At 47.3% G+C, this 13,018-nt stretch overlaps 8 protein-coding genes and 1 non-coding gene across 9 annotated transcripts; 4 read left to right on the forward strand and 5 right to left on the reverse strand.

Annotated features, from left to right (window-relative positions):
• The first annotated feature begins 1,133 nt into the window (after positions 1-1,133).
• On the forward strand, positions 1,134-1,925 carry B0J16DRAFT_164130 (uncharacterized protein). The gene has a single exon (XM_046122272.1). It carries the CDS (start codon positions 1,219-1,221, stop codon positions 1,600-1,602), a length of 384 nt encoding a protein of 127 aa, XP_045981847.1. The 5' UTR covers positions 1,134-1,218; the 3' UTR covers positions 1,603-1,925.
• Positions 1,926-2,104: 179 nt separating this feature from the next.
• Positions 2,105-2,488, reverse strand: B0J16DRAFT_386473 (uncharacterized protein; the record flags this gene model as incomplete). The annotated part of the gene is made up of 2 exons (XM_046131575.1): positions 2,105-2,214; positions 2,269-2,488. 2 exons carry the CDS (start codon positions 2,486-2,488, stop codon positions 2,105-2,107), a joined length of 330 nt encoding a protein of 109 aa, XP_045981848.1.
• A 1,055-nt stretch (positions 2,489-3,543) lies between these two features.
• B0J16DRAFT_373870 (uncharacterized protein) lies at positions 3,544-4,886 on the forward strand (the record flags this gene model as incomplete). Its single annotated transcript, XM_046130559.1, has 5 exons — positions 3,544-3,671; positions 3,726-3,759; positions 3,836-4,248; positions 4,336-4,619; positions 4,699-4,886. 5 exons carry the CDS (start codon positions 3,544-3,546, stop codon positions 4,884-4,886), a joined length of 1,047 nt encoding a protein of 348 aa, XP_045981849.1.
• An 828-nt stretch (positions 4,887-5,714) lies between these two features.
• On the forward strand, positions 5,715-6,293 carry B0J16DRAFT_401745 (uncharacterized protein; the record flags this gene model as incomplete). Its single annotated transcript, XM_046132599.1, has 1 exon — positions 5,715-6,293. One exon carries the CDS (start codon positions 5,715-5,717, stop codon positions 6,291-6,293), a length of 579 nt encoding a protein of 192 aa, XP_045981850.1.
• Positions 6,294-6,571: 278 nt separating this feature from the next.
• Positions 6,572-7,186, reverse strand: B0J16DRAFT_322152 (uncharacterized protein; the record flags this gene model as incomplete). The annotated part of the gene is made up of 1 exon (XM_046125685.1): positions 6,572-7,186. The coding sequence occupies one exon, from the start codon at positions 7,184-7,186 to the stop codon at positions 6,572-6,574; it is 615 nt and encodes a 204-aa protein (XP_045981851.1).
• Positions 7,187-8,046: 860 nt separating this feature from the next.
• On the reverse strand, positions 8,047-8,131 carry B0J16DRAFT_t215. Its single transcript has one exon. It is a non-coding gene; the product is annotated as a tRNA-Tyr (tRNA).
• A 661-nt stretch (positions 8,132-8,792) lies between these two features.
• Positions 8,793-9,978, forward strand: B0J16DRAFT_363850 (RTA1 like protein-domain-containing protein). The gene is made up of 3 exons (XM_046129897.1): positions 8,793-9,167; positions 9,220-9,468; positions 9,518-9,978. Exons 1-3 carry the CDS (start codon positions 8,975-8,977, stop codon positions 9,949-9,951), a joined length of 876 nt encoding a protein of 291 aa, XP_045981852.1. The 5' UTR covers positions 8,793-8,974; the 3' UTR covers positions 9,952-9,978.
• Positions 9,979-9,981: 3 nt separating this feature from the next.
• B0J16DRAFT_416482 (uncharacterized protein) lies at positions 9,982-11,414 on the reverse strand. The gene is made up of 2 exons (XM_046133592.1): positions 11,220-11,414; positions 9,982-11,168 (listed from the first exon to the last, which is right to left on the reverse strand). The coding sequence occupies exons 1-2, from the start codon at positions 11,328-11,330 to the stop codon at positions 10,011-10,013; spliced, it is 1,269 nt and encodes a 422-aa protein (XP_045981853.1). The 5' UTR covers positions 11,331-11,414; the 3' UTR covers positions 9,982-10,010.
• A 383-nt stretch (positions 11,415-11,797) lies between these two features.
• B0J16DRAFT_416483 (RTA1 like protein-domain-containing protein) lies at positions 11,798-13,003 on the reverse strand. Its single transcript, XM_046133593.1, has 2 exons — positions 12,661-13,003; positions 11,798-12,605 (listed from the first exon to the last, which is right to left on the reverse strand). Exons 1-2 carry the CDS (start codon positions 12,836-12,838, stop codon positions 11,902-11,904), a joined length of 882 nt encoding a protein of 293 aa, XP_045981854.1. The 5' UTR covers positions 12,839-13,003; the 3' UTR covers positions 11,798-11,901.
• Between the last annotated feature and the right edge of the window lie 15 nt (positions 13,004-13,018).

Consider the following 13,018-nt stretch of genomic DNA (forward strand, 5'->3'; position numbering starts at 1 on the left):
TTGGAATCCCTGCTGACAGGAAATATGTATGGTAGATCCGTACATCTCTGGGTCGTTTGGCTAGTGCGTGGAATAAACAAGGTCATTTAACTGGTGTCAGAGTCATGTCAAAAAGAAAAAAGCAAAACAATCCCCTTTTCTCTTCGTTCTGGAAAGTTGTCAAATCGATCGTCTGGGTCAAACTTGGAAATCTCCTCCAAGACAGTACTACTGTTCCTTTCATTGGCTGTCTTACGCATAGTACCCATGAGCCAAACTGTCGGGCACGGTGTCTGTGATCTTGCATCTCATTAACGAGCAGAAGTTGGACAGCCAATTTGAAGCACATGGCTATGCTTTGGAATTCCAAGAATTCATCTCGCAACGATGAGCGCATGAGCGCATGTCCTCGTCACTGCGATAATTGTGACTCAACGAAATGATCATTACGAGGCGTTTGAGGTTCGCGGCATTTCCGACCAGCAAAAGCAAAAGCGATACGATAGGCCGTGCGCATGACGCCATATTCTCTTCCATCTTGAGTCGCTTTGCTTAAAACTTTGCCAAGGTCTCCGAGTTTCGTCAGGATGGAGATCGGGGAAATGAGAAAAATTCGGCCAAGATTATTACCTGTCATCTTGGGATATTACCAGATGATAACCCAAAGCAATGACTGTAGCTGACGAAGTACCGATCTTGCCTGTGAATATATGGCAGGTACTGCGCACGCTATTGGAAACAGCTATGGAAATGCTGATGGATGTCGTTCATCACATCTTGGATAGGCCAATGACTCGACCTTTAATGAAAAGTGCAGACTCGTCGGCAGTTGAGGCGAGCAGCGGAAGCACGTGCAAAGCCTTCAGGGTCTAGACTAGAGGAAAAGGCTGGTCTGCATTTCACTGTATCTTGTATCATGGCCAGATCCTTGCGTTCCATGGAAACCTGTTGGTTCCAAACGCCCGATTTTATAGAAAGACTCGACTTTCACGAATCACAAATCTGTAACATGTTGCTAATAGTGGGTCGTTAGGCGGCGCAGTGGACTCAGCCTCCAATTTACAGGGCTGACTCGGCTACGTCGGCCACTAAAGCGGATACCGCAGATGTCATTGTGCTGGACCAACTAACATTAGATCACCTTAAATGCATGCATTTCCCTTTGATTGAGTGATTTTCTTCTTTCTCTTCTGATGGTAGACCATTCAAGAATCATATACAAATAACATCACCACTAAGATGGACTACGTTCGCGACTTTCATATCTACGCTCTTGGCCTATGGTGGATGTACCAAGGCCTCACGGCCCTCGCCGACCCAAAAGAACATATGAGCAACCAAGGCATCAAACACACTAGCTCATCAAAAGACAACGACAACTATGCACCGATCTACATGCTCGGAGTCAGAGATATCTCCATTGGAATATTCGTTGTGGCTCACCATTACATCGACCACCTACCGGCTGTCTTGACCTTGATGGCCGTCATGGGCTTCATTAAATTTGGGGATGCAATTGTGGTTATGACGGAGGGAGACGAAAGCGCCAGGAAGAAGGTAGTTGGGCATTTGGCCTGGGGTGCTGGGCTACTTGGCTGGCTTTTGTTTCTGGCAAAAAACTAACCGTCGATTGCTTGTTGTCACAAGAGCTCACTTTGGACCATATTGATGGAGGCGCCACCAGCTTGGGTCAAGACTCCATTGACCGATTCACAGATCCTACCCTTGAAGGGAATGTTGGGCCGGAAGCAGATGATAGGTGGCCATAGGCTCGGTCACCAGACATATGTTTCCTTCTATAATTGCCGAAAGTACCGACAAGATTTCAAAGGCCGGTTTAAGTGAGGATCCTGAATGGGGCATTTAAGCATGCATATACCCCAATCAGTGCTAGGAATAATAGGAGTACTTAGTCACATGGTACTGGTGGTATGTACGTAAGTGTATTTGAGAGACTCCAAATCTAAAACTCTTTGCATTTGCATACAGGAAGTGGGAAACCCCCATGGAAAAAAAACCACAATCAAGAGCATGATATTCTGTCTTTATGCCACAGTCCAATCGAAACACAACCCATACCCTTGAAATAACATCCACCGCTCACCACAGCCATGACTTGACGTTTTCAGTGACAGAAAGCCTTGATGGATTTGTAGTCACGAATGTCGATACAGTCTTGGCCTTGGTAGACTTGTTTCTCATACTTCGAGCAGCCCTCAGCCGTGTAGATGAAGACTATGTCCTGATTAGTAATCGACTTTTAAGGTAACTATAGGCTGGAAAACAAACTGCGACATGTGTCCGTGATGTGCTTGACATCCATGTAGTCTCTGGGCAAGTGAAAGCATTCTCCATCTGGGAAAGAAGCTGTGTGTCCACTGACTCCCCATCCACAACCGATCTCGTTGGGGAAGGTCTTGATTGTAACAGCGTTTTCTTCTGTTCGCTGGGCAAAGGCGGTGGGCAACGAAATTGCCAAGATACAAAGAGAGGCGAGATTGAACTGCATGTTGAACAATGGTACGAAACTAGTAGTGTATATAGAAGCTCGAAGGTGAAATGTGTTGGAGAGTTGAGAATGGTATGAGAAAAATAAACTGAACCTTAGATGTCCTGATTGCGATTTATAGCTTTTTCAAATACGCGGCTTCGCATCTTACGCTGAGCAAGTTAGCACTTCTCACGCCGCGCATTCACCAAGCTGTACTCGGCAACTCCGTCGAATACTCAATCATTCCCTTGCGAACGCTAGATCACATGAAGCATATGAAGCCGTGCCAAAACGGAGCTGAAAGATTGGTGATGGAGTTTCGATGTGCATTGTCAATATGGTTGGCGGTGAGATTTTACCAAATAACTCGGGCTGTGCGACGAAGGGTAGACCAATCTCTCAATTCATTATCCTTTTCTTGATCAATGAATTCTTCCCACTGAATTAAGGATAAGCAAACAGGCCGAAATCAAGGGTCTCTTGTTCAGCTTCATGCACGTATTACCCGAGGTAGCCAAGAGTCAGCAGTCAGCATGGCCCACCTCAGTATTTTGAGCAATAAGATGCGTTGAAGAAACTCGAGCTGAAGAAGGAGACAAGGAATAATATTACTGCCTGGGGTCGAGGCCCTGATGATGACGCCACAAACAATTCTTACAGCTAAATTATCCAATTACTGCGTCGAAGCTATCGGAGAAGGTCACAGATCAGTACGACTGAATGGATCCCCGAAAACAGACCTGCAGTCGGAGGTCCCGAACTCCGCCATTTGCGCCTCGTCGATAATACTCCTGCCGTACGTAGCTTTGCTGTTGTTGCAATTTCGCATGGTCAATCTCACGGTGAGATGGGATGCTTCGCCCTTGATACCACGGCGGAGGGTCGTTCAACATCATGCAGGTCTGTCTTGACTGGCTCTCATGGGAAATTTCGCTACATTTCCAAGACTATAAAGATTCACCGGTCCCCTTCTCAACAGGAACATCACCTGCACAATTCGGATCATCTCTGCCTCTCCTCATCGCATCCAACATCATTACTTCAAACCATTTCCCCCCATTCCAACCATCAAAATGACTTCAGATTTCCTGGGTGGTCATCATTGCGCTCAGTTGATAGCTAAGCCTGGCGAGAATCGCCTGGCCCTCGAGAAAGAGTTTTACTGGCCAAATGGATCAGAGATTGTTGTCAACATGTGGGGGTATGCCATATTCCAGTCTCGATGCTTTGACATTTGCTAAAGAGTTTCGAATAGGCAGAGCGACTTTGTTCGCAGCAAGGTCATGCAGGTAAATATCCGCACAATTAAACTTTTCGGGAAGGGGACTGGTTGTATAATCCGATACAAATGCTGACTGAGAGCAGTTTGCCAATGAATGGACTCGCTATGCAAACATAACCTTCAAATGGATGGAGCGTGATGCCCCAGGCGATTCCGATATCCGCATCTCTTTTGATCGAGATGGCTACTGGTCGTACATTGGCACCAATTGCCATGCAATCAGCCAGGACCAGCCTACCATGAACTACGGTGGAATGACCGACGATATGACCGATCTGGAGTTCAGTTCAGCTGTGTGTCATGAATTCGGCCATGCTCTTGGCTTCATCCATGAACAGGCGTCTCCAGTTGCTAACATCCAATGGAACAAACCGGTAGTCTATGAGTATTATGAGAGGGTCCATGGATGGGATAAGGCTCAAGTTGATTGGAACCTGTTTGCAACCGCGAAGCAGGAGGACGTTATCAACTCGAGATACGACCGAACATCTATCATGTGAGTCCCATGTACTTGGATTATCTTAGATTCACCATTGTGCTCGCCCTAAGTATTTCCTGGCTTTTTATGCTAACCTGAGCCAAGGCAATACTCCTACGATGCTAGTATGACACTTGATGGTTCCTCTGCACCATGGAACCGAGTCATCTCCAACCTTGACAAGGTGTTCGCCATGCGACTATACCCCAAGGAGGGTATCCAACGTACCACTACAGACGGCGTTTACTTCATCAACCGCGAGCGCAACGGGCAGGAAGCATCCGGAATCGCGTACTACTCACGATTCGGCAACAATGACGGTCAGCAGCCTGATACCTACGTTGAAGTATCCAATGGATCTTTCGCTTGGTGGGAAAATGGTGGAGACGGTACGTTGCTCTCATCTTCCTTCTGACATCAGATGTCCATGAACTTCCAACAAGTATTTACTAACCAATCAACCTACAGCGACTTTTGGTGGAAGTGGACATGTCATAAGGTGGAACTTGGCCGAAGATGCTGGACGATCACCGCTCTATACAAGAGTCGGATTTGCAGACAAGGAGGGCGAGAAGTGGAATGTTTATCGTGATGACAGTCGTGTCTTGTTTGAACAGGACGGATGGCAATGCCGCGCTCTGTTCTGGGCCTTTTGAGATGTTGGAAATCAGTCATGTTGTACGAGCTGAACGATGGGTTCGTCGATTTGGTGTGAGAAATGACATCGAAAGACAATGTGGACGTGTCTGGTAGTACTTTCGTTAAACTTTGAGTTGAACTTTGAATTCTATAAACATTTTACATCATCTACAGCGGTCTAAGATCAAGTTAGAAAAGTGGCCTGCCGGCGGAGCCACCCTGGTAATGCACCCAATGCGACCTTCCAGATGTCAGAGAGCATAAGAGACGAAATAATGTGGACACCTTATGCAAGCCTAGACTGGCTTTTGACTTACTTTGTTTCGTGATCTAAGCCTTAGAAGGACATTTAGATCGATTGATTGGATTTCGTATCTGGCGAAGACCTCAGCGTTTGATACGAGCGATCCATATAGGTCTAATTTGGTCAGCCTCTTACCACATACGACCATACCTACCAGAAAATACGGGATCCCGTCCGCTCTCCCATAGTCAAGCTGGTAAGGGGCGGATTAGTAGTTGGGTCGGTGACGACCAGCGAATCCCCGCTGTTGTATGTTCTTTTTTGCTCTACGGGTCTAGTTAGTGGGCCAACCGCAGGAGTCCAAGGTCAATCAACCTTTGCAAATGTCCTCTGAGGCTTAGGATACCAAAATAAAGTGTTAGTCCAAGTTAGCCTAATGAGACCAAATGATTTCGTCTCTTATGCTTCCTGGGCTAATTCTTTTGACTACCAGACGATTATCTTCGGTGGTTGCACTTTCCCTTTCGGGATCGTATGCCGCCTGTCTACATCTCAACGGCTTGTGCATCACGACCTACCTTTCAACATCATCGTCTTCAACATGACGGAACGTCGCCCAGGTCCTATCATCCACATCAACGGATATCCGGGCGTTGGAAAATACACCATCGCGAAGAGGCTCACAGAGCTGTTCCCTCGTCTCAAGCTAGTGCACAACAAGCTGTTCACCGACCTTGCCGACGCCCTTGTGCCACGCGATACCGACGACCACTTCAAAGCTTGGGAGTCATTCCTCGAAATGTCCTTCGAGCCGATTTTATGGTCTGACGAAACCTTTGACTACGGTTATATCTTCACCAACTTTATCCCCAGCGACGAAGACAGCCCCGTGGTCGTCATGAGAGACTACATCTACGCAGCGACATGCCGTGACGACCGCCAACGCGAGTTTATCGCTATCACCTTCGTTTGCGACGAGCAGGAAAACGTGCGCCGACTTGTATCTGTGGAAAGACAACAGGGTGGGAAGCTCACCGATCCCGAAAGCCTGCGCGTTTGCCGAACCAGCGACTCTCAGCACGATTACCTTGGGGACTGTCATCATGTCATTGATGTTACGAATTTGGAAGTGGAGGCAGCGGCTCTTGCCATCGCCCACCGCGTTGGACTACGACAGTAGAAATTGATTCAGTTCATATTTCCGAAGAGACGGGGCGAGCAACCAACCGGCTTTTATGGTATAACTACTCGACTGTTGCGTATAGTTCATAGCCGGAATAAATACAAAAACATTGACATCACAAATTTGGAGAGCAAATCATTTTCGCGACAGAGTCTGTATTAGAGTGATTTAAGGAAATCACAATGTCTGTCTAAGTCACCGTGACCCTTCTCGCCCCTTCATTCCCAGGCCAACCTTCCTGTCCCAAATGGTCAAATTGAGTAGTGCTCCACTGGCTAAATTTCATCTTCGACCATGAATTCCATGTCACAGACTTCCAGGCCATCAAACTCTGCATCTACTGCACATTCGGACAGGTATAGCTCGTGATCAGCGCTTTCGAAATCTTGCTGCGACTTCTTGAGATCTTCCTGCGACTTCTCGAGATCTCCCTGCATTTTTTCTATAGCGCTCTCGCGCTCTTCGACATCTTTTTTGTTGCGATCTCTTTTGGCCATCGCAGCTTGAAGGCTTTGGCTTCGACGAAGATTGATGAGATCCAACCACACGTCGGATACGTCATTGTCTATGCCAGATTGAGCCTCCTCTGCGGCCTCTACTGTTTTCATGGCTGTAGATAGGAGGCGCTGTGCGTCCTGGAACGCTTTGTTGGCAGACTCAAGAGCTTCCTTGGCACCTCTCAGGTGGTTGGCCGAGCAGTGGGACTCGAGTGCTATATCTTCAAGTTTCTCCTCGATATGCTTGCACTGTGAAGGCAAGAAATCAGAATCCTTTTCCGCGAGTTCTTCGGCCAGAACAACCTTCCGGCGCTTCGTGTTTTCGGAACATGGTGACGATTCAGGTCCTCGCTTGGAAGATGACGACCCGCTGGGCGCCGGTGGAGGAGACATGTTCTGGCAAAAGGATATGTCTCAGAGACTGCAAACAACCTGAGTGCGTCAGTACGGGTTTGTTTGGACCAGCTTCGTATTGGATCTCGTGACGAACTTGACATACCAGTGATGAGGAGAGATGTTGCTGAATTGCAGTTGAATGGAAGAAAGAAGATGGATGAGAATGCCAGAAGGCCATGCGGTGATGCAGATGAATTGTAGAAGAGGGATGTGTAGAGATGAAGTGGTGGAAGTGCAAGGAGGGAGGAAGATGAAAGAATAAGTAGGTGGATGAGCAGGCAGCGGCCGAGTCTGATTCAGAGACGATGGGCTGTGCGGCGCTATGCTACCAGGCTGCGTTTCCAAATATGCGACGGAGGCAACAAGATAGTTCAGGCACACTTGGTCACTATTTCACCTCCATGGCCTTGAAATACGTTCGGAGACGGTGCTCGTTATTGCATATTCCAGTCTTCACGTAAGGGCCCACCGTCTCTGGCCTAGTCTTGGTTTCTGGACCATTCGCCCGTGCTTGATGCTATCACGAAGGTTCCAAAGTTCATCTTGCATGTTTTACTGGAGTCAGATAATTTGTTGGACGACGAAGCATAACCCACGTCAAGACCATGTTTATAATCCAACTTAATTCATCGTATCCTACATATAAGTCTTCCTCACACCATTTTACCGGTCGCAAATTAGTCAGGATGATGGAATCATCTTGGACGACCACCCTACGTATACAGGATTTGGGCAAGACCAAAGCGCAACACTGCCCCCAAATCGAGTCCAGTACGTATATGTTAAAAGGCAAAAAGAAAAGAAGGCTTCTTAGTGAAGTCGAATTATTGGACAAAAATACAAAAAAGAATATCAGCTCCCCGAAACCTGGATCGAACAAGTGACCTTTCGATGACATATAACAATTACAGTCGAACGCTCTTCCAGCTGAGCTATTCGGGGAGATCTCCGAAAACGGAGGAATAGCTATTGTTGCGACGAGTGGCTCGTTTTAGCGCCTATGTAGGGTTTATCTCCACCATAGAGAGGAATGGTGAGCATCTTGTAACGCATTAATTCACAGCACTGAAGGTTTGATGTTTGATTCCATTTACGCTGCCGAAGACCAGTAGATCTTGTTGGTTAAGAGCATGCTGAAGGTTCCCGCGAATTGACTTCAAAGCCAGTGAAAGGTGCCTGAACGTTCTTTACACCTCGGTATGCCGATGCGACACAGAATCTCAGCACAGGTACCTACACAATTCAATTGGCTAAAACACTTCGTACAAAGTTCCAAGGGGTGCCAGATCATGCAAAAAGCACAGACAACATTCCAGGACCTGATTGCCGCTGTCAGATCGGCCATTTCTCTTTTTCTAGCCTTACCGAGTATGACCCGACGGTTTCAGCACCCGCGCTGACCCCCCGGCCAGGCCGAATGTTGCGGAGCGAAGCTTAGCGAGACTAAACGAGGTTGTCAAATGCAGGAACGACGGCAGCTAAGCATCAACTGCATCGCCCCTCTCCGAGGGCTGTGTAATGAACGACCACAGACGCTTTCTGATACGAAAATGAAGCTTTAGTGTCTATTTCTAGCGGGTTTCGAGAATGCCTTTCCTTATAAAGACAATGAAGATTCCCATCTTTCTAGGCTAGCTAACAATTCTCTAGTCGTCAACTCACCACTTCATCGAGCTTTCCTTTAGTCTTTCGTTTCCTTAATTGATCTCTCGTTCGATCTTCTGAATTCATTCATTCTTGAGCTCTTTTTTCTTTTCTTGTCAAATTTCAACGATCACTACCATCATGAACATGTTTCCACGAGACGCGGCCACCGACGGCGCTGCTGCGGGCGGCTTTGCGCTGTATCACTACGACCCTTCCATGGCTGGCGGTGTCATCTTTACTCTTCTCTTCATTGGCACCACCCTCCTTCATGTTTGGCAATTATACCGCGGGCGTTCCTGGTTCACCATTCCACTAGCCGTGGGCGGTTTATGTGAGAACTCCAAGCAAAATACAGAATGACTTCTTGCTGACGTGCTCTTCAGTTCAACTTATTGGATATGCGGCGAGATGCAAGTCCGCAAACGAAACACCAAACTGGACCCTGGGCCCATACATCATTCAGAGCATCTTCCTACTTGTCGCACCTGCCCTCTTCGCCGCTACGATTTACATGGAGCTCGGAAGAATCGTCCTGATGATTGATGGAGAAGGTCGTGTCATGATTAGCAAGAAGTGGATGACCAAGATCTTTGTCACTGGCGATATCTTATCTTTCTTTCTCCAAGGTGGAGGTTAGTATTTGCTACACGAGAATGTTGACCTTTTGACTAACGTCTACAGGTGGTGGTATTCAAGCCTCTGGTACACTTGAAGCCCTAGACACGGGATCCAAAATCATCATTGGAGGTTTATTCGTGCAGCTCCTCTTCTTCGGGGTTTTCATCGTTATCGCTATCGCCTTCCACCGAGCTATTGAACAGAATCCAACTGGTCGGTCGAGCAGCGGACTTCCTTGGAAGAAGCATATCATTGCGCTCTATGCTGGCAGCTTCCTCATTATGGTGCGATCTGTCTTCCGATTGGTCGAGTATCTGCAAGGTTTTGATGGATTCTTGCTTCATCATGAGGTTTATCTCTATATCTTCGACGCAACACTCATGCTCTTGGTTATGGTACTATTCAACTGGATTCATCCTTCTGAGATTACGAATATTCTGGAAGAGCGCAGGACAGGCAAGGGATACAACATGGGGGCTTTCACGGAGTGCGCTTAGTATCATCATGGGAATTGGGCAGGGAAGGCCTTTTGGTAGAATTGTCATTTCCTTATTTATTATTTATTGTATAGACCAACAACTTCGATAGGCCAAGCTATCCACTCTCTCCAATAAGAACCCAGCAAATCAGATACCACTTCCACAATATCATAACCCCATCCTTCCATGAACCAAGAATCATTATTGAACCGATGCAAAAGCGCACCGTAAAACGCATACAATATCAGAGCAGGCGGCTGTCTCTGCCGTAACAAAGTAAAGTACGACTCCGGTGCAAAAGGCACCAAAAGAAATGCTCCCTGCCATGACCTGTTGAATATGTCTCCGTCAGGAGACTCAGCTTGCCCCGAGAACTGAGCGCTATACATCCTACAGCGTCTCAAAACATGTAACGTATCCTCATACGTCTGTGCATCAGAATGGTCCTTCCATACATCTCGCGTTTGGCAGAAGTATTGGTCCTCGACATGGTTTGCTTGCTCAACATCCAGGTCATCCCAATTGCCAATACTCAATAGCTCTCTCAGTGGTCCTCCTCTCAAGGTAAAGAACGAAGGACTCAGAATAGTTTGGACACCACGAAGCATTGGGATCCAGCCCAAGCCCAGAATGCGATCTTTGCGGTTCCCCAATTCCGACTCCTCCCATAGACCTTCTCCCAGACGACCTGAGAGGCCAAAAACGTAGAGGAGGTTGAGAGATGACCAGGTGAATAATTCGTTGGCTGTTTCGTCGGTGGCGTGCTTCAAAGCTTCGTTAAAGCCTTGTAAGCTTAGGTTGTGGTATCGGGATGCCTCTGCTGCGTGACTGAGTCTTTGTTCGGGTTCAAGGTATGCGATGTGAAGCGCTGTAAGAGCAAGGAGAGCCTGCATGACAAATGGATGCTCAAAGGCAATCTGTGGGAAGTTGACTTGGAACGTGACTGAAAGCGCTGAATTCTTGTATATGTGATGACTTGTCGAAATAGTCCAATGATGAAGAAGAGCCATATCTCGTACACCATATGTTTGATCATTGTGTTGGTCTTTGAGGATAGATGAGACTGTGGTGAATGAGATTCCAGGAAGTGGCGATACATGTTGATGTGGCGAAGTCGCATGGCTTTGCTGCGACGGTGAAGGGTCGGCGGATACAGACCTCGCTTCGGGGAAAGGATATTCGCATTCAGCTCCGCGACGCTGACAAGCGCGACATTTGGGCCGTTCTTCAGTGCACTAGATATCAATTAGCCAGCCATCAGAGGTATTAGTGAGGCTTGTGATTACCTTGACTCGACGTCTCCTGCAATCAACACACCCAGTCTTGACTTTCTTGTGACCCCGACGTAACTTGACAGCCAGTCTTGTCGAAGCTACGTCATTGTCTGAGTCGTTCATGGTCGAGAACGTGTGGCCGAGCGATAAACGAGGGAAAAGAAAAAAAGTGCGGAGCTTTAGGTTTTGTTCGCTGACGGAACGAGGGAAATAGGAGGAGCGAGGTCAGACGTGGCCTGAGCGAGATGCAGATTGTTTTTAATTTCGCCGATTGGTAGAGATGATCCACTGAATCGCCGCCCCTAGGCTAAGAACAGTTACCGTCGGATTGGACCGAGGTGTTGCTGTTCGGTTTAATGCGAGGACATGAGCCAGATGGATGACCGAGCTACGGCAACAGAAACGTTGCCTTTTGAAGCTTAGGGCGCCAAAACAAAGTAGCTTGACAGCTCTGATAAGATAAACCTACCAAGATGTCTCATCTCCTAGGCTCTTAGCGGCGTTATAATTACCTGATGCCGGGTAAACTGCTGAACCTTATCGTACCAAATGACAATTGATGCCAGTGAAAGTGAAGAGACTTGACTAATATTTTATCTGAAAGGCTAACAATCTATTTGATCAAAAAAACAAAAGAAAACGCTTAAACTATGAAATGAAGACAGTCATAACCAAGAACTCTAGTCACCTCAGTCTACTTCCTCCGTCTATCATCATCTTCGACTTCAGGCACATCGTATGAAGACAACTCCGTGTTCTCCATATCCGAATTCTTCACATCCTTCTGAATCGACTCGACATACCAAACAACCAGAATAACCATAACCAGCGCCATCAGAATAGCGTCAAAGACATATAAAAAGATCTCATGCGAGATAAGGTATCCACCGTTGCCCTGAAGATATTCCACCACGCGGAAGATACTTCGAACAAGGATGAGAAAGCTCGATGCATAAAGAACGTATAGATATCGCTTCCAGGGGACATCACCTCGCAATGATTCGGCCGTAGGGAATTTGAGAAGGCGGTAGTGAAATAGAACTGATGTGACGACGAAAAAGCCAAAGACGACGATTTGTACCAAGAGACCCGCGATGATGATCTTCTCGCCCATTTCGTAAAGATCTAGTGTTCCGGCTGATTGGATACCACCGCCGCCGGCTTGTAGAGTGAACGCGATGACATCGCCAGTAACGAAGATTCGTGTGACCCATTGAACGGGGATAATCGAAAGGTGAGATGCGCCGACGGTTCGAATCAATCGTCCGAGGATCATATAAATCGATGCAGCGAAAAGCGCGGGCGCGACGAGGATGGGAATGGCTTGGAGGACGAAGCCGCCGACCGAGAGTTTATCGAAATGGCTCCATATTCTACCAGCGTAACCAACAGTCTCAACTAGATAAATCGTTAGTAAAAGTGCAGCCATTAGTATTGTAGGAACAAGACGTACAAACACCACCGATTGTAAATGCAGTGAAATAATAAGCCCGGACTCGAAATAATCGCCATGTATGTGCGGCAGTGAGGATGGCGAAAACAACAACGCTGACGACTGCGGCTGCTAAGGATGGGTCGTAGCGGTAGAGCTTGAAGTCGAATGCTTCGGCGTTTTGAGCAGCGTCGGCCATGGTGATTGATGATGGATGATGGGTGATGGATGAGATGCAACAAAAACGGAGAAGGGTGTTGGAATACCTTTATAAACATCGACTACTTCTAGATCAAGACGCATTTGATGGCGGAGCCGCCCAAGCTTGGTGGCTTGGAAAAATGGCGAACGAGGTTTGAACGAGGTTGAGCGAGGTTAA

The sequence above is a fragment of the Fusarium flagelliforme genome (genome assembly GCF_020744385.1).
Source record: "Fusarium flagelliforme strain FIESC 12 MPI-CAGE-AA-0113 chromosome Unknown B0J16scaffold_5, whole genome shotgun sequence".
Classification (NCBI taxonomy): domain Eukaryota; kingdom Fungi; phylum Ascomycota; class Sordariomycetes; order Hypocreales; family Nectriaceae; genus Fusarium; species Fusarium flagelliforme.